At 37.1% G+C, this 19,495-nt stretch overlaps 1 protein-coding gene across 2 annotated transcripts in view; it reads right to left on the minus strand.

Annotated features, from left to right (window-relative positions):
* Positions 1 to 1,938: 1,938 nt before the first annotated feature.
* The window catches only part of MTMR1 (myotubularin related protein 1), a 1,550,898-nt gene continuing 1,533,341 nt past the window's right edge, over positions 1,939 to 19,495 (minus strand). For both annotated transcript variants that reach the window (XM_044057166.1, XM_044057165.1), the window contains one exon: positions 1,939 to 2,157. In XM_044057166.1, coding sequence (XP_043913101.1) covers positions 1,993 to 2,157 — 165 coding nt within the window. In that variant the 3' untranslated portion in view covers positions 1,939 to 1,992. The remainder of the gene's footprint in view (positions 2,158 to 19,495) is intronic.

Below are 19,495 nucleotides of genomic sequence, written 5' to 3' on the forward strand. Positions count from 1 at the left end.
ACAGTGTCTTGCGTACAGAGAGACACAAAGTCATAAAATACCCTGATCTGCAGGCAGAAACGAGAGCCATGTGGAAGAAAGATACCCAGACAGTTCCAATAGTAGTAGGAGCAACTGGTCTTATAAAAAAGAATTTACAATCGTATTTAGATATGTTATCAATTCATGTAACACCATACGAATTGCATGAGGAGTCAATACTGGGCACATTGCGGGTGCTGCGAAGAGCACTTTTGGCTAACATCAAAGAGTGAAACAATACTAATTTCATGAACTTTAATCGTACTTTGACTTAGGAATGGGGTCCATTCCAGTCATGGTATTAGAAACCCAAAAGACTTGGAGAAATTAAAAACGGCAAGTACCATTATGTGCAGTACTAGAAAAATATTGATTTCCAAAGTAGGTACTCTTCTGTGGGACATTTTGAGCAACATTTGTAAGTTATTTAAAATATTGTGCATTAACAATGCACATAATTATCCTGTCATTTATCATTCTGTGGAGTACTGTACATGTAATTAATAATTAGGTACTATTCTGAAGGATACATGTAATTAATAATTAGGTACTATTCTGAAGGATACAGCTAGAAAAGCTCCACCAAGAAGGTACCATTCTGCAGGATGGTGGCACACATGCTCTACCTGCTAAGTTTTGACTATTTTGTGGAGTATTAGGTGAAATGCAGCAATTCCTGCCACTATGTGCAGGACAGCTGCCTTTAAAACTAACAAATGGCAATCACATAAAGGATGATTGTTTCTGTTAAAAGGAGGTATTAAGGCACCGGGTCTATGATTTGCATTTAAATTTAGCAATCTGAAGTTGTATACCAGAAAATATGTGTTAGAAAGCAGTGACAATCACTACTGAAGGCAACATCAGCTCTACCCTTACTGCTCCCACAAAACATGATGTCAAAGCAGTGAAGGCATATTCTTACTGCACATTATATTCCATTACTCTTTGCCATACAAGTTATGTTTACAATTTACACTAAAACAAAAAATATATATTGTTAGTTAAAACTCTTCTACTCTGCCTCAAACCGAATCTCACTCCATCCGGTAATGTAACCAAAGGGAACCACTGAAGAAACAAATGGCTCAGAATGGTAAGAAGACTAAGAAAAGGGTTTGATGGTCTCATTATAAAAGGCAAAAATTACTCTGTTGATCTTTATGGCACAAGGTATGAAAATGTTAACCCATTAAGTGGGTTTCTGGTACCAGTGTTAGTGATACTGGTACAAATGTTTCAGCAAAAAAGTTCAAAATGACATTTTCATAAAACTATTTCAAGTAAAGGTTTATGGAAGCCCTTTTTGCCCCTGCACCTCTGTACTTTAAGTCTTAGGTATCTTCACCTTAAAGAAAAGACTGTTTCCTTCATACAGTGCAATCTCAATCAAAAGGCCAATTTCAAACAAGTACACATTTTGCTCACTCGTTCCTCAATCAGCACTTCAGCTCCCACATTAAGGACACTATTCTTACTGTTAGGAAAAACTTTTTAAAACTGTCTAACAGTTCAACATTTCAAACACAACATAATATTTTGACGGTCATCATGATGTTCATCTGATGGAGATACAAAGAGGCACCTCTGTCTATTTTTAAACTAAAACTGTGGAACAATTGTCTAAAATACACGTAACTCTGACTAGAGATGCTCATCTTCTGCAAGGCAGTTTTCACTTTTGTTCTTTACTTGTTACTTCAGTAACATTTTCATTTGTGAATGTGTATCAATGGCCATTTTAATGCAAGATGCTTTAAAAGATGTCAGAAAGCAAAACTTGAAGTATGACACTAGTTAAATGACGTATCTGCTTGACTAGTTACATGGGGATTCTGTTTTTCACCTCACTTCGGCCATGTGGTTTAGCGCATCATATAGATACATTTAATGAATTGCACACTTTCTGCGAACTCGTAAGATGAACAGAAAAAGTATGTGGCATTTATTTGTTGGGGGTCATCCTATGTATTATACAAATGTATGCACCGGAGTAGATGCCTGTGAGGGAGAAGCACCTCTTTCTGAGGAAGAAGAAACGGATCGATTTCCAACTTCACGCTGCAGCTCTTCCACCCTCTTTTGAAGCTCAGCTCTGAGAGCAAGTAGCTCCTTCAGCTGCTGATGAACTGGCATCTGAAAAGTTTCACAGAAAGACAACAATATTAACTCAGCAACACTGAAGGAGTCATAATGCACCTTAAAGTTATGCAGGATAAATATCACCATAAAAACATGTTGTGTTCACTTCCATATAAACTGTGACATAACTCCTGAAGTAAAGCCTTCTCTATAACAACATCTCAGACAACAGGTCAGTATTGGTTTTCAGCTTATCTTGCCAACAAGAGTTCTTCTGGCCATGTATTTTATTAACTATATGATGGGCCAATTACTCTTTAATCTTTATAAGACTTCCAAAATCTGCTATAATATAACTTCTTGGCTGCTGACCATTTGTGTCAATTAATTAAAGGACCTTATTAAAAAGCTGAACAAAACCAGTGTTTGGCACTAACAAACCATGTGATTGCTGAAAATCCTTGTTTAAGATCACAAATTAGAGCTATATTACTTTGATAACTCTGTAAAATGCTTTACCATGGCAACAAAAGCCTGTGTAGCAAAAAAGTCAGATGGGTAAAAATGGGTATATGAACAAACTTGGATAAAACCAGAAGAAACAAAACAAAAAAGGCTCCTTATAAAACTTTAATTAAATCACAACCACAGAATAAAAATAAAATACATTAGCACTTTCATCCACTTAACGGACTATTCTGTAAACTTCAGATACAGTAAATTTTATTAACCAGTTTAAATACACAACCTCTTCCTACTGACATCATGCACCCCTTTTTTCTATTTCTTAAAATACACTTTCATTCCACTAAACCGATAGCCCATCAACACTTTCAAAAAATATAACCCTAAAATTATTCCTAAAAAACAACTTATTATAAATACAGCAAACAATACATACACATGTATTTACACACTGAAAAAAACACACTTAAAATATATTTAAAATGCATTTAAAATATGTTCATAAATATTACTCATAGAATGATCAATTATTGGGAAACAACCTGTGAAAAAGGAAGCAAGAAATTATTACTACCTTTCACTAATTCAGTTTTTGTATTTTGTTTTCTTTTTTTTTTTTTTTTTTTTAACTTAAACCCCCCATTCTTGTTTTTTATCTAGTTAATTCTTTAATCTTCAAAAAACGATGACTCATTTAATCCAGGCCATCTGTAAGCCTTTAATTTTAGCTGCCACATCAATTTTTTCTCTCCAAATAAAGATTCCAAGGGCCACCCCTTAAGCCAGTCTTAACACTATCATTGGTACATATATATATAAAGGTATGGCCAGGGAATTGAATTACATGCTTCACTAGGGCATTAGTTTCTATTCCCTTCCTAATATTACATTCATATATTCTGTCCCTTAGCCTTCGCTTAGTTTTGCCCACATAAAAACATGGGTAATCCTGGTACAAAGCTAAGTATACAACTCCCTTAGCATTACAATCAAACTTTTGTAGTACCTTATACTCTACCTTCCCCAACCCTAAATTTTGTTCCTATATTAATCTTACTGCAAAAGGGACACCTTCCACATTTCAACATTTGAGGCACACAATTCCTTTCCTTTATATTTATATTTTCCAAAATTGCTTTATAATTCAAACTCAAAAGGAGCTTATGTGGCAGCTAAAATTAAATGCTTACAGATTGCCTTGATTAAATGATTACTGCTCCATTCATTGCTTTTTTGAAGATTAAAGTATTAACTAGATAAAAAAAAAGAATAGGGGGATTAAAGTAAAAAAGAAAAAAAAAATACAAAACTGAATTAGTGAAAGGTAGTAATAATTTTTCCTTCTTTTCCACAGGTTATGTTTCCTAATAATTGATCATTCTATGAGAAATATTTTTGAACATATTTTAAATACATTTTAAATATATTTTAAGTTTTTTCAGTATGTATATACATGTGTATAAATTGTTTACCGTATTTCTAATAACTTGTTTTTAGGAATGATTTAAGGGCTATATGTTTTTTTTTTTTTTTTTTTAATTAACTTTTTATTTCATTTTCCACAATTATACATTACAAAACATACAAAGGAAAATAAACCATTAATACATAGTAGAGATAAAATAACATATCTTTTGGGCTATATGTTTTTAAAGTGTTGATGGGCTATTAGTTTAATGGAATGAAAGGGTATTTTAAGAAATAAAAGGAAGAAAAAAGGGTAGGGGTGCATGATGTCAATTGGAAGAGGATGTTTGATTGGTGGTTAATGTGTATTTTCTTTTAAATTTACTCTGATGAAGTTCACAGAATAGTCAATTAAGTGGATGAAAGCACTAATGTATTTTATTTTTATTCTGTGGTTGTGATGAGTCTTTTTTGTTTTGTTTCCTCCAGCTTTATCCAAGTTTGTTCTATGAGCTTGTTTTGAGCGCTTTTTATTTGTTTTGTTTTTTTAAATGGGTCCATGCCAGACTCTAAGACAATTAATAATAATCCAGGGACTAGCCCTGTTGCTGTCCATTCAAAATTCTGGCACAACTTCGGCTGTAATGAAAAATAAATACAAAGTGTCAATATGCAGTTTAACCTCATTTTTCCATGCTGATATAAGGATACAATGCTTCACAACTTCAATGAATCTGTTGTAAAGCCCCAGACTTAATTCTATTGGAAGAACATCCCACTAAAACTACACTGTGCACCTGAATTTATTAATCATTAAGAGAGAATTATTTGTTTAAATGTTACAGTTAATCCCTTCCCTCAATTAAATCTGCTAGGGCCACAAGGACTGCTAATTCTAAAAGGTGTTTCTCTTTATTGCTTCCAGCAACTCTGGTGGGTTCTATCCCAAAACTACAAAAGCTGATCCCGATACCTACCCAGTCATGTATTTAACTTTTTAACTATTTGTAAATCCAAGTCAGAAATGAGCACAATTTATTAGATTTTTACTTTTAGCATACACAATTTTGTCCATGTAAATAAATGATTTTTGCTAATGCATTTGTACCGCATTAAAAAAAGTAGAAGTTACAACAGAAAGATGCAACACCTTTGACCTAATACTGTATTAAGATTAAGGGTAGTTTATGTTTACATTATGCATGCTAAAATGTTAGATCATAATTTGATGACTGATGTAGTAAAATGCCTCTTGGGGCATTCTGGGAGGAGACTCTTACACACATGCCCAAAATGAGAAAGCTACAACCTTACTGTAAAAAAGGAGGAATGGCCTCTGAGGTAGAGAAAACGAAAGGTGGAGGATAGATAGCAGCTCAAGACAGAGTCAGAGCTGTGAGACAGGTCTTGGATTTAGACTTGCTAACCAAACATCAGTCACTTGAATTTGTAAGCTATAAAACGGTTACTGCTAACTATGCTCAAACAAGCAGCGTGTAAGCATTCAGAATTACAGGACGGCAGACAAGTTTAAATTGTTAGACAATGGAGTGTGATCCTATGTGAAACAACTGCTTTTTTAAATATGTGGTAATTTTGTTTAAGAAGTATGCCTTATGAACTGCTCTGGAAAATCCTTCTATTTTAGGTTATGTAATGGTTATTTTTTTACTCTACAGCATTGAACCTGCTGACTTTTCCTTGATAAAGCAAGAAGTTTGCACATGTCTTTTCGCAAGACTTCAGGAGGGCTTGTCCTGAAACACATATTCTAAGAAGAAACTGTCTCGCATTTTCAGGCTTAAAATTCCAGGAAAGAAATTAATTTGATTACACTTACTGCCATTTTGGTGTTTTGTGTGCTTTATTGCTCATTTTATAGAATTTGGTAACTTTTTTTTTTTTACTAAATAATGCGTGAATGGGCGTACCTTCGTTGACAGTTGTGCGTCAGGGCTGGTAACTCGGCATGTAAAAATCAACTACCAATCATTAGCGGACCGGAGTTCCGCTGTGGCGACCCCTAACTGGGAAAAGCCGAAAGACACAACAACAAAAATTAGGTATAGTTGCTGGCTTTCTGTTTCTAAATAGTCTTCTGGCTGTTAGTGTATTAGGCTGCACTTCCCACTATAGCAGCAACAAGTATTCTCTGTGAGATTTCAAATTCTTTCATTCAAAATGAGTTTATACTGTGCTTTCTACAGTCACCTGGTTGTTTCTGTGATTAACTAAGCCTACATTTTAAATAAAAGCAAAACTAAAAACAATGCCTCCAACCAGTATAACAGAAGTGCAAGCACAATAAACACTGTAAACAGTGCACGCCACTGAAAATCTTCTCCTACAAGTTTATTTGCCAAAGGTCAAGCGCTTTCCACCAAAACAATGGCCTTCTTCAGAATATATTTCTCACATACCATCATTAAATACTCAACTCAAATTAAATGCACCAATCAAAAACTAGCTTCAATTAAAGACATTAAAAGTTAAAACCATATAAAATTCACTGATACAAATAAATTATGTACATATGTAATGTATAACCTTTGGCAAATAAACCTATAGAAGATTTCCAGTGGCATTCACCATTTAGTCTTTTTTGTGCTAAGCCTACATTTTGTTATACTGAGTTCTCCTTTGTTAGACTGCATCTTCATTTTGTAAACATATTGTTTTTCCCTCTGACTTTCCCCTCTTACATTTAGTCTCACATTAAAGTACACTTTCAGCTGATTTTAAGTTGCTGAGTGCAGTAGTGGTTACTCTGTGGCAGGGAATAAATTTGTTGCAGTTTCTGAGGGGTTGGTATTATTGTCTGGAGTTCAAACTGCTTTTGGTGGTGGCCCTCCATGCACTGCCACACAATTCTGAGATATGACAGATGCAGGTACTTTAAATTCTCTCTTAGAAAACCTTAGTTAACCATACCTTCTAGTTAAAGCTGTATACATCACAGAGTTAAGCAGTGGCACATTGTTGCATGTCTACCACTAATCTCAGGCAGTCTAGACAAAATTTACTGTCTACCTGGTTTTGCTGTTTTAACCAAAAACATTTTCGTTTTCTATCTACGTTTACTATTTTACCCCAAATTAATACCTTAACAAGGAGACGAAATGACATCTTCTCTTGTTCATTTATCAAACTGTGCTTATAAGTCGGCAGGACTGGAATACAGGCTGCAATACCAATTGGTGACAATGCAGCTGGGAGTCCCACTCTAGACCAATTATGTTTTAAGGTTGCTTCTGCATAAACAGAGATGTACTAGTGATTGGTGACTTCATAGTTAGGCACGCAGTCTACACTCACAAGGCTAGAAGACAACAGGGTGGGAGTAATATATCTCTCAGGGTGTCAAGACTGACTATGACAAGGGGCCTTAGGGGTCTTAAAACAGAAAAGAAAGAGCAAAGGATGGTGGAGGCCTATGTCAGAGTAAACGACCTTGCACACAGAACCCTGCATAATATGAAGAGAGACATGACAGAGCTCTTGATGCATGCTGCAAATGTGGGAAAGACCCTAGTATTGTGTGGAATATTTCTATCACCAATAATGATGCCAATATATAAAGAAAAGATTATTAGCTTTAACAATTGCCTAAACACCTGGTATCATTCTAGGTTGGTACAGTAGGTGTAAGCATGGGATAAGATGTTTGCAACTGTCCTTGCTTTGCCAAGGATGGCTTGCACCATTCATTCCAGAGTTCCTCACACCGGCAAAAGTTTTGCTGCTGTCACTGCACCTTTTTAGGCAAGGTCCAGCTGTTGAACCTCCCAACCTAACTTCCAAAACAAATCAATCATATCAATCATTGGACTATATCAGGGTGGCTCTACTTAATGCTACAAGACTGAACAACAAGCAGACAGACCTCAAGATTCTCCTGCATTTGGGACCTCTCCATGCATGTGTTGTTACAGAAACCCTGTAGTACCTGCATTTTATGTTTATCATTCTTTGAGACCCGCTGGAAAATGTGGCAGTATATCCTATTTTTTAGAAACCATATTACCTCGAGTAAGACACCTACAAACACTCAAGCGGAGTTGAGAGAGATTCACGTCACTCTAAATAAGATCAGACATCTGCCCATAGCTTGTTAGAAAAACCCTTTTTTGTCTCAAGAAAAACATACAACATTTTTAAATATTCTGGATGAAGTCAGAAGTAGGAACACTGTTATCCTAGGTGACTTTAACTACCCAATGATTAACTGGGAGACCTGTACCACCAAAGCAGGATATGCACAAAAATGATTACATTTTATAACCAAAAACTCCCTGGACCAGACTTGTCAATGATACTACTAGATAACAGGATATACCTGACTTTGTCTTAACAAACTTAGCATCTATAAGTACCATCCCTGTTGTAGCCCCCTCACTGGTCAAGTCATACCACAAGCTAGTAACCTTCTCCATTAAAATCCCCAAACTATTAAAACAAATATCACAATTTCATTTTTTACTTTTATTTATTTTATTTGACACATATTTGCCAGGAAAGTCCTTCTGGGATAATATCTCATTTTCAGTTGAGGCCCAGGGAGAAAAAATCAATATTAACATAATATGGTTACAGTTAAACAAAGAAGTGATTACAAAACCTAATAATAGAGAAGAACATTACCTAAGGGGAAAAAAATCACAACTTCAGTTCATACAATATGAACTTATACACGTCGAGTGAAAAATTTGGAGAGAAGTTTAAAAAGGAACACTGTCAACAGTTAAAGTAACAATTCCTACAGATGACATTATATATATATACTGAGTGCACACTTTGGAACAGAGATGACTAGATAACAGTCTAGGCAAAATTATATTAGTCCTTTATTTAAAAATTATCTTGACCACATTCAGAGGGAAAGAATTAGTAAGAAGTACGCTTGGGGGGAAGGATTATTTCAGTCTGTGGTAGTGCAGGAGCAGAGTCAGTTTAATTGGTCTTCTAAATAAGCGTTTGAAGTTAGAGCGGTAAGAGGTAGATGTAATTTGCAGAGACATAGTAATCCATTTTTATCAACAGAGTACGAGTAAAAGCCTTGGCCATACGATTTGGGTTTAAATATGATACAATGATGTTTTTCATTAGAGTGAAGTGATCTTTTAGGACAGTAGGAATGGAGAACAGGACTAAAAGTAGGGTAGTCACTGACTCTGGGAATAACACTGTGTGTGGAGATAGGCTGTATGCATTCTATACGATGAAGAAGTTCAATCCAATTCAATGCCTTAAGGGAAGTACAGTGGTTGATGTGGTACTGTTTGCTGCTGGCAAATTTTGCAACTTTATTATAGCATGCCTCCAAGCTTGTTTTTAATTGTAGCCTAAAGGCTGGTTAGGATGGGTGGACCACATGACAGATGGGAGAAGGTGGCAAGAGTGGCTTTTGTGTGGTAGGCTGAGGAATTTTTTTACATCTATACAACATTCCACATTTTTGATGAGTTATTTCAAACATGCAAATTTAAGGTAATCATGTATAATAACTCCAAGAAGTGTTGTACAGAAGACTACTTAAAATTGTTTAGTAAAAAGATTTTAAAATTTGCTTTGTCAGGTATGTGTGATATGGGGAAAATAGCAGTAACTATTTTTTAGGGCTGAAGTGGTAGTTGGGCATTATGGAGCCATTTCTCAATCAAGGAAAAGAAGTCTAGTGCAATATGGAGTTCAGGCAAGTTATTACATGAACAGAGAAGTGTGGAATTGACAGCATCTTTTATAAGACAGGCTGGATCTGCAAAGGTATAAAGGTTACTGATAAAGATATTAAACTTGAGGAGACCAAGAAGAGAGCCTTGGGTATACCAGTGGAGGCATGCTGGTAGGGAGAGAGAGTACTGTCATTTTACAGATTGGAGCCTGTCAGTTAAATAGCTGTTGGACCACTGTAATTAAGATGGGGATAATCCAAGCTGAGCCATTTTGTATATGGCTTTAAGGTGAGAAATTGTATCACAGGTTTTAGACAGGTCAAGGAATAGGGAGGAAACAAACCTGCCTAATTCTCTGTATTTGTTTATAGTGTCAGTGAATGATAGTACGGCAGTAGTGTGCTGGAGGAAGCCATGCTGGGTGGATGTTAACCGACATTCTTGTAGGAGAAAGTGGAGGAGCCATTTATGAATACATCAACATTTTTGAGAGAGGTGATAATATCACAAAAGGCCAAAAGGTGAAGATGTCACCTTTATGAAGACAGACAAATGTTTTTTTTTTCCCAAAATAATGGTACACAGGATTCAGCTACTGATCCACTGATGAAAATAGAAACAGTGTATGCTATGGTGTCAGCAGCAATATTTAGGCATTTGGGTGGGAGGTTGTCAACTGCAGTGGAGCAGGGTTAAGGTTTCAGTATAAGAATTTTTATCACTGATACAGAGACAGGTCTTAAGTAGAATGTGCTAGCAATGGACACAGAGGATAAATTAGATTCATGTGCAAAAAGGGATGGGGGAGTAAAGTAAGTAATAGTGTACATGGTGTATGGAGAACGTTGGTTTTGGTCTAACCGGTTGATCACAGAAATACTGGGACTGGATGTTATTGTACAGGAGCTGGAAGCAATAGATGGGGGTAAAGAGTTTTTGGTTAGGAAGGTAATGCTTTCTATGAAGTATGTATAGAAAAGGTAGCAATTTCTAGTAGTGAGCTATTTATTTTATTAACATTTGTTTACTAGGAAAGTTGAACAGGGACAGAGCCCATTTTCAGCAGAAGCCCAGGGAGAAAAAGCTTCAGAGGCATGTCTTTGGAATGTGGGAGGAAACCGGAGCACCCGGAGGAAAACCACATGAATGTAGGGAGGACATGCAGACTCCGCACAGAAGGTATCCCAGCCAAGAACTGAATCAGAGAATCTCTTGCTGTGAGGCGACAACGCTAACCGCTGCACCACTCTGCTGTCCAATTGATTATAAGGGCTGGGTTCCTTATTTGAGCTCAGATGTAACAGGTTATGTACTGAAGTCCAGATTTTTTGTGGGTTATTTTTGTGATGAAGTTCAGATGGCTGTAATATACTTTTTTTTTTTTTACCAAAGTTAACCTGCTTTGCACTCAGACTGTGCAAAGCTCTACAGAGTTTCAGGTTATAGGGAGTTTTATGTTGGACACAGTCTTTCCAAGCTCTGTTAAACATGTCATTGCTACAGTAGTAGTAAACCTGGCCTTTGGTGCCGCAAGCTGTGGGTTCTACTCCCACACCAGATAGATCGACTGCTCTACAGCATAAGGATGTTGCTGCCTGCTTGTGTTGTCCTTTGGATGAGACATTATACTGAGGTCCCACCTCCCTAAGTTGGTGGTAACTTAGGTGGATGTAAAAGATCCCACAGCATCTACTGAAAAGAGTAGGGGGTCCTTTACTTGTATACAAAAATAACTCTTATTTACAAAATATTTACATATGTACAAATACATAAATATACAAATCTATTTACACATATTCAAAATTTCCTCTACAAATTTTATACCTTTTATAGACCCCACTCCTTTTTCAATAACCACCTTATTTTACTTAATATTGTTGCTAAAATCCATTTACCAGTAAACACAATTTAATTTATTCTTTCATTCCATGTAACCCATAGAACATAAAATAACTATTTTTTGACATATTCTTTACTTCTAATTTTATAATATACATATTTAATCATATCTATGTTTATTTTATCCACTTCTTTTATTTCTTCAAAAAAACCTTCTTTATATAGTTCTCCCCATAACTTTTTTACTCTTTTTACATTTCAAAAACACATGTCCTGTAGTTGTTTCTTCTTGACAATGTAAACATATTCTATATGGTACATTTCCTTTAACTGGCAAATTTATTTATTACCAATTTCCACAAAAAAAAATCTTCAGATTCTCCCTTCTGATTACAACATTTCCTTCTTTTTTTTCATCTGTTAAATTTTCCTATGGTTTTACACAGTAATGGTTTATTATTACATTCTTATACCATACTTTTCTATCTTTTTCTAAATTAATTTTTATTTTCCAGACACATTTTCTTGGTGACTTTTTATTTCATTTAACACTCTCTTTCACTCTTTTTACCATACACCCCAAATGTATCATACTTATACTTATGCAGTTTTACTATTCATCTCTCATCTGTTTCATTTATCCATTCTAACACTTTATACAAATTTAATGAAGCAGCAAATACCACTGGGTTAATTAACCCTAAACTTCCTCTTCCTTTACTTACATACAAAACTCCTCTTTTTACTCGGTTTAATCTAGACCCCATATAAATGAAAAAAAAATATCTGCAATAATTCCTTTGCAATAATGTTGGCAGCATAAATATACCTGCCAGGTATGCTACTTTTTACCATCAGTACTGAATTTATCAAATAAGCCTTTTTTTCTAAATTTATTTATAAGTTCTCCAGAAAATAAATTTTTGTCTTTTTTATTTTTCTACCGTTTTTCCCAATAAATTCTACTTACATCTTTGTTCTCAAATTTTATACCAAACACTGAAATTTCATTCACTGTAAAATATATACCCCCTGATCTTTACGCCATCACCTAAAACTTTACTTTTCACTTTATTTAAAGCCATCCCTATCACTTCTAGACACTCATTTGTGCAAATTAATTCTTTTATCCACATTTTATTTTGCAATTACTATAATGTCATCTCCATAAGCTAACAGAACTGGATTTTTTTATCGCTTAGGTGGATTGGACATGTGTGTGCACCTTCTGTGGCAGGTTGGGTGCTAGGCTGGCAACTCAACCCCGTAAAACTCTACTGCCAATCATGAGTGGACAGGTGATCCGCTCTGGCGACCCCTAGCTGGGAAAAGCTGAAAGAAGAAGGTGTTGCATACTCCTCCTTTATTTTGTAATTTATTTCACATACTATCACATTCATAACTAATACAAACAGTATACAGCTCACTGGACATCCCTGTTGTACACCACTTTTAATATGTGCCACTTGGCTTAACCATCCATTTGCAAGTATTTTTTACTTTATTATTACTATAAGCTGACATACATAATTTCCTAACTTTCTCACTTTTATTCTTTTATTATCGCCCATAAGATTTCATGCCCAACTGTGCCAAATGCCTTATTAAGGCCTCCTATTATGATTTTCACTGCTTCTTTTCTGTTCATATAATCTACAATTTCTCTGTCATTAATAATTCTCAAAAACCCTTCCCCCCTTTATACTACATATGCTATCTTCTATATTTTCCATTTTAGATTCAAATCCCTTTTGTATTACTTTCATAAAATCATATGATCATTATTCAATACTATCAACCTCCAGTTTTTTAACTATCTTCCTTCTTCCATATGTATTTAAGTATTCCACTACATAATTCTTTATACATAAAACCTTCATTTAACCGTTCATTCAAAATCTTTAAAAAATAATTTTTTGCCAGTCCCTTAGATTTTTATACATTTCAGAACCTACTCCATCTGGGCTACAGCCAAACCTATATTTACTTGACCTAATACTTTATCTAGCTCATTTAAAGAAATCTCATTTTCCAACTCTTCATTATCTTTTTTCTGTTAACATTTTTTTCGTTTCCCTGTTTTTTCACTACCTTCATTTTCTTTAAACACTTTCTATACATTTTGTACTACAATATTCTATTTCTCCTTTTGCATTTTTTCTCTCATTGCACTACCATCTTCCTTTAACAATCTGCTTAAAGTAACTTCATGCACTTTTTTCCTTGTAAGAAATATCTTTGCTTATATAACAATTCTTGTATTTTTTATGTCTTTATATAGTTCTTTTTCTTTGTTAAAGTACTTTCTACCATTATGTTCTAAATCTCCAATACATCTTTACATGTTCTTTTATACTATTCTTTTTCTCTACTTTTCTCGATTACATTGTCACTGTAAAAAACAAGCTTTTTTATATTTTCCTTAATTATCCACTATTCAGACTATTTTTTTTATAAAATGTTCTCATAGCAATATGATCTTTACATAACTATATTACTAATCTCCTTCCTTCATTCCATGCTTTCTCATTTACCCTTTTTATTCCTTTGTCTATGTTTATTTACTCCTTGTTTTCCTTTACCTCTAGCCATACTGCAAGATGATCAGAAAATCCAGTTTCTACTACCTCCCCTTCTCCTATAACTAAACATTCTGATATTATAAAATAATCTTTCAGTTCTATACAGACCCTTTTTTTGTAAGTCCATGAATTTTTGTTTTACAGTTTTAACTTTCCATATCTTGTAACTTCTAACATTTTTCTTATATAATTTCCTCTTTTTATGCTTGCCTCTTGAAATCTCATTATAATATTCACATTTATTACTTGTTGTGTCTTTCGGCTTTTCCCGGTTAGGGGTTGCCACAGCGGAACTCCGGTCCGCTAGTGATTGGCAGTAGATTTTTACATGCCGAGTTGCCGGCCCTAATGCACAACCTTCAACGAAGGTACACCCATTCACGCACGTCTCCACACAGAAGACACTCTAGCGGAGAATCGAACAGGACGTCTTACTGTGAGGCGACAATACTACCGCAGCACCACCACCGCAGTTCATTCACATTTATTACTACATAGTCTAAAATCCGATGAAATAAGCTTTCCCTTTCTTTACAATTAGTACAAGCATATAATGTTATAATTCTACATACTTGTTCTTTCCATTTTAATCTACAATGGTTAATCTTCCTATTTCTTCTACAGTTAATTGAATACCTTTAATGTATTTCTAAAGAATATGTCTATTCCAGAACATATTTCATTTCACAAATTCCAGATTATCTTTCCTCCCCATAGTTTCTCTGTAATCTTTCTTCATTTGTTAAAATCTTGCATCTTGTACTATAATTACATCTATGTCATATCTATTACACCACTCCACAAGTCCTGTTCTTCTTTCCATATTCTTAATACTATTCACATTTACAGAAAGTATTGTAAAAATGTCATTTTCTCTTTTCCTTAAATTCATGGTTTCATAAGTTCATAGCTAATTACTAGGCCAGCTTTCTAAAGAGGCCATTCTAAGCCTAACCAATTTCCTTCCCAAAGCTGAGAATCAAACACTGTACCATGTGTCTGTGAATCAAACACCTTAACCATTATACCAAGTCCTCATCTTTCATTTTTTTTGTAATTATCCCTTTAAATTTTATTTTTCTGTCTTTTACCTTTTTACCAATAGGATTCATTTTTTTTACTACCTCCCAACATATGCCTTATTTTAGAACTTTCTTCTATATCCTCTATTAATTTTCTCCTGATTTTTCTTCTACTCTACTACTACTGAAATTTCTTCTCTTTATTCATTTTCTTCTTTCTTTTTCCTTACTCTTATTTTAATTTTTGCAATCCATCCATAAATGTCCAATTTTGTTACATGTATATAATTTCAATTCACATTTTTGCATCGTGACCCATTTCCCCACAAATATAACTTTTTTGTCACAGTTACTTTCAAATGTCCTTTTCCACACAAAAAATGTTTTAGGTTGTCCCCAGTATTTTACAACATCTCTATTCCTCTCCATATTTATCATGCTAGGTGTATGCATAATATTTTTTTATTTTTAACACAATATTATAGTCCCAGCCACCAGTCCAAAAACCCCTTTTGTTATAAGCTTTTGCAGTATCCAGTACTTCTTTGCATAAAGCTTTCAAATGTTCTTTCAAAGTCTCAATTTGTACCTCTGTTCAAAATTGTACATGAATGTTCTTTTTTGTTCACTGTTAAATGCTTTTATCATAGGTTCATAGGTTCATACTAGGCTATCTGCCCTAGGGCATTTATAAGCCTAGCCAGAGTGTGTGTGGCTTTCGCCACCCCTTGGAATAAGAATACTATGCCCATTCTGGGTTTAGTTTACTGTGCCTCTGTCTAGTAGTGACACAGAGATGACCCCCCGGGTAAACCTACGATCTCCCATCCACTCGTCAAGATTTCTCTTGAAGAGAGTCAGTGAGGGGCTCTGCCTAACATGGACTGGGATTCTGTTCCAGAGTGTAGGGAGCCTCTGGGTTATGAATCTGTCCCTCCAGCACGTCCTATTTATTTCTGTGTTGAGGTTCAAATCTCTCGCTCTCATGGCTCTGGTGGATTTGGATTGTCTGAGGTGGAGCATGTCCATTAATTCCGGATTGGACATGGCCTTGTATGTCAGGCATAGATCGCCTCTGAGTAGGCGGTATGCGACTGAATAGAGCTGGAGTTTCTTCAGCCGGGCAGCATATGACATATGTTTGAGACCCTTGATCCTCTTGGTGAGGTACTTTTGGGGTCTTTCTAACTGCTGCAGGTGTCGGGTAAGGTACATCCCAAATGGGGCATTGTACTCAATTATGGGCCTGATAAGGGAAGAGTACAGGGGCACAAGACCTCTCTTGATCTAGATGTGAATCCTTTCATGATAAGGTGGGTAATATAGAAGGTCTTCCTAACCACCTTGGCAACGTGAGTGTCAAATGAGAGGTTGCTGTCAACTTGGGTCCCTAGGTCCCTGATTACTTCTTCCGTACTTAATGGATTACCACCTATGTGGTAATTTGTGGGCACTTTGTTTTTCCCAAAGGGTATGACCATACCCTTTCTGGCGTTCAGTTTAAGGCCATGGCTCTGGCACCAGTTATCCGTTTCTATGAGGCCTTTCTGAAGGATGCCTGTGTCCGCTGGAGTATCAATTATGGCACCCAGTTTGCAGTTATCTGCGAACTTTGTTAGCTGCAATCCTCCTATGTTTGCTTGCACCTTGGAAAAATAAATGCCGAACAAGAGGGGTCCCAGGACCGAGCCCTGTGGGACACCGCTTGTGACTGGCTTAGAGTCTGACATGGCTCCAGCAATTCTGACCTTGTGGGTTCTGTCCTTGAGCCAGTTTGCAACCCATCTTATGACATATGGGTTTACATTTAAGCTGGTGAGCTTGTCTATGATGCCCGAGTGGGGTATTGTGTCGAAGGCTTTTGCAAGATCAAGGTAGGCTGTGTGAACTGCCTTACCCTCATCAATGGCCTTAGTGACTGTTTCAAAAAAGTCGACCAGGTTCAAAAGGCAGGATCTGCCCTTGACAAAGCCGAATTGGGTAGGATCCAGTGTCTGTAGGTCCCCAATGTCTTTGTTTATGAGTTCCATAATGATCCTCTCCATAGCTTTGCAGACCAGGCTCTTTAAGCTTATGGGGTGGTAATTTCCAGGGTCCGTAGAAGCACCTCCTTTGTGGAGTGGGACCACTGTTGCTGTACGCCATTCTTTGGGTACGTATCCTGAAGTAAGGCTAAGGTTAAACAGCAGCCTTATGTGCGGGTTTAGTTCCTCTTGGAGTTCATGTAGCACGCAACCCGGGACACCGTCTGGTCCCATTGATGCTGTGTTTTTAGCTTTGGAGAGGGCGGCTCTCACCTGGGCATTTGAGATGTCAGGGAGGCTACACTCTGCTGGGATAGATATTTCTCCGTTTGGGGGGGGGGGGGGATTTGCACTGAACCTGTCTGCCAGTATGTTGGCAATGTCTGTGGGTTCAGTGTATTTTTTGTCATTTTGGACTAACTCTGAGCATATCTGGGAGTTTCTACCCAGGTTTCTAACATAACTAAAGAAGGCCTTGTGATTGTCTTTAGTGTCTTTTGCGATTTTTCTCTCGAAGTTGGCCTTGGATGATTTTATGAGTGATCGTAGTTTTTTGCTAGTACTGATCAGAGATGCCTTCCATTTTGGGGAGTTTGCTCTGTCATGTAGTAGCTTCCTCCTCCTGTTGTAAAGCTCGTTTATGGCTGGGGTCCACCAGACAGGATGCCTGCCTTTGGGGGAATGGGTCTTGGTTTTATTTGGGATTGCATGATCCATGCATTCTTGAAGGTGTCCGTAGAAAGCGTTTATAAAGGATTCAGCAGTGTGGGCTGTGGTTTTCACTGGCCCAGGGGCCTTGAAGGATACTACTTCAGTCTTAAGAAGTGTGAAGTCAGCTTTTGAGAAATTCTTCACTGTGGTCTTTTGTGCTGGGGGCGGGATGTGGATTTCCAGTGAGATTAATTTATGGTCTGATCTCACCAATGAGGGGTATACTTCCGGTGTGGAGCATTGTGTCCCCATGCTTGTGATGATCAGGTCTAGTATATTATCTCCTCTTGTGGGAGTGGTGACTAGTTGTTCCATCGCATTTGAGTTTATGAATTCTAGGAACCTTTGGGCTAGGGTGTTGGGGCTTGAGTAATGCTCCCAGTCTATGTTTGGGTAGCTGAAGTCTCCCAATATGATGGTATTAGGAGAGACATTCATACTCCCCAGTGTCTTCAGGAAGGCTGAGTGGGGTTCCTGAGTTTGAGAGGGTGGTCTGTAGCATGCTACAAACTGTAGGGCAGTTTTGCCTACGGTTAGTTGCACCTGGATGGTCTCCGATGCTTCGTGCGTTGCCACTAACCTGGAGGTGTGGGTATCTTTGATGAATATGGATACTCCCCCTCCTTTTGTGGTTCGGTCCAAGTTTTGAGGCCGAAAAGCATGATATGAGGTATAACCTGGTAATGCTGGGGTGCTCTCAGGAGCCTTGAACCAGGTTTCAGTCACTGCACAGACATCGATGTGCTCCATAGTGAGGAGGGATTCGAGAGCGTGCATCTTGAGGTTTAGACTTCTGGTGTTGAGCAGCATTACCCTTAGTTTTTTTCCACTTGTGTTTTCTAGGGAGGTGGGTTTGTCTTTTGAGCCTTGCCTAAAAAAGGCACTATGGGGGTGGCAAGAGCCTTGACCAATATCCGGAAGCCCAGGGGTGACAGGTGCAAACCGTTCCTTGCGAAGCAGCATGGCTTGTCAAGCATGTCATCCCAAGCAGACAGACATTGGATCCCCTTAGAATGACACCAGTAATTGAGCCAATTGTTAAAGCGGATCATTTTGTCTTTGTACTGTGGCATCATTCTTGATGAGGGTAAGATGCTGCTCAGGGTCAGGGTCATACTGGCCTGGGCTACATAATCAGAGAGCTCCTCTATGTCTCTTTTCATGCAGTCCAGGGAGGTACGTCTCAGGTCATTCACACCGGCATGGACAATGACTGAGTCATATTTGTACTTGCTTTGGAGTGACCTGAGTGCTTGTGTTATGTGGCGGATTCTAGCGCCCGACAGGCAGCTTACTGTAACCCTTTCCTTGTTCAGTCTGGGTGAGCGGGACGTCAGTGTGTCTGACTATGGAGTCACCTATTACAAGTGTATCAGGCATGTTGTTTGGCCTTAAGGGCTGTGACTGTTTGGCACACTGACTTTGTGAACTATGTGTTGCATGTGCTGTGTTTTGAGGTAGTGGTTGCTTGGATGTCTGCTTTGGAGGCCTCTGTTATTTTGGTAGATTTTTAATTAGAGCCTCCGAGTACGTTTTTGTGTGTTTATGTGTTTGGTTTGCAGTTGTGATAGGTCTATGTGAGACTGGGTTTGTGGTGAGTGTGGTTACCTTCTCCTCCTGACTGGTTTTGCCAGTACTGAGTCGAGAGAGCTCAGCCTCCAGTTTGGCTA

Source organism: Protopterus annectens, chromosome 15.part0 (genome assembly GCF_019279795.1).
Source record: "Protopterus annectens isolate FY-2018-M chromosome 15.part0, PAN1.0, whole genome shotgun sequence".
NCBI lineage: Eukaryota > Metazoa > Chordata > Ceratodontiformes > Protopteridae > Protopterus > Protopterus annectens.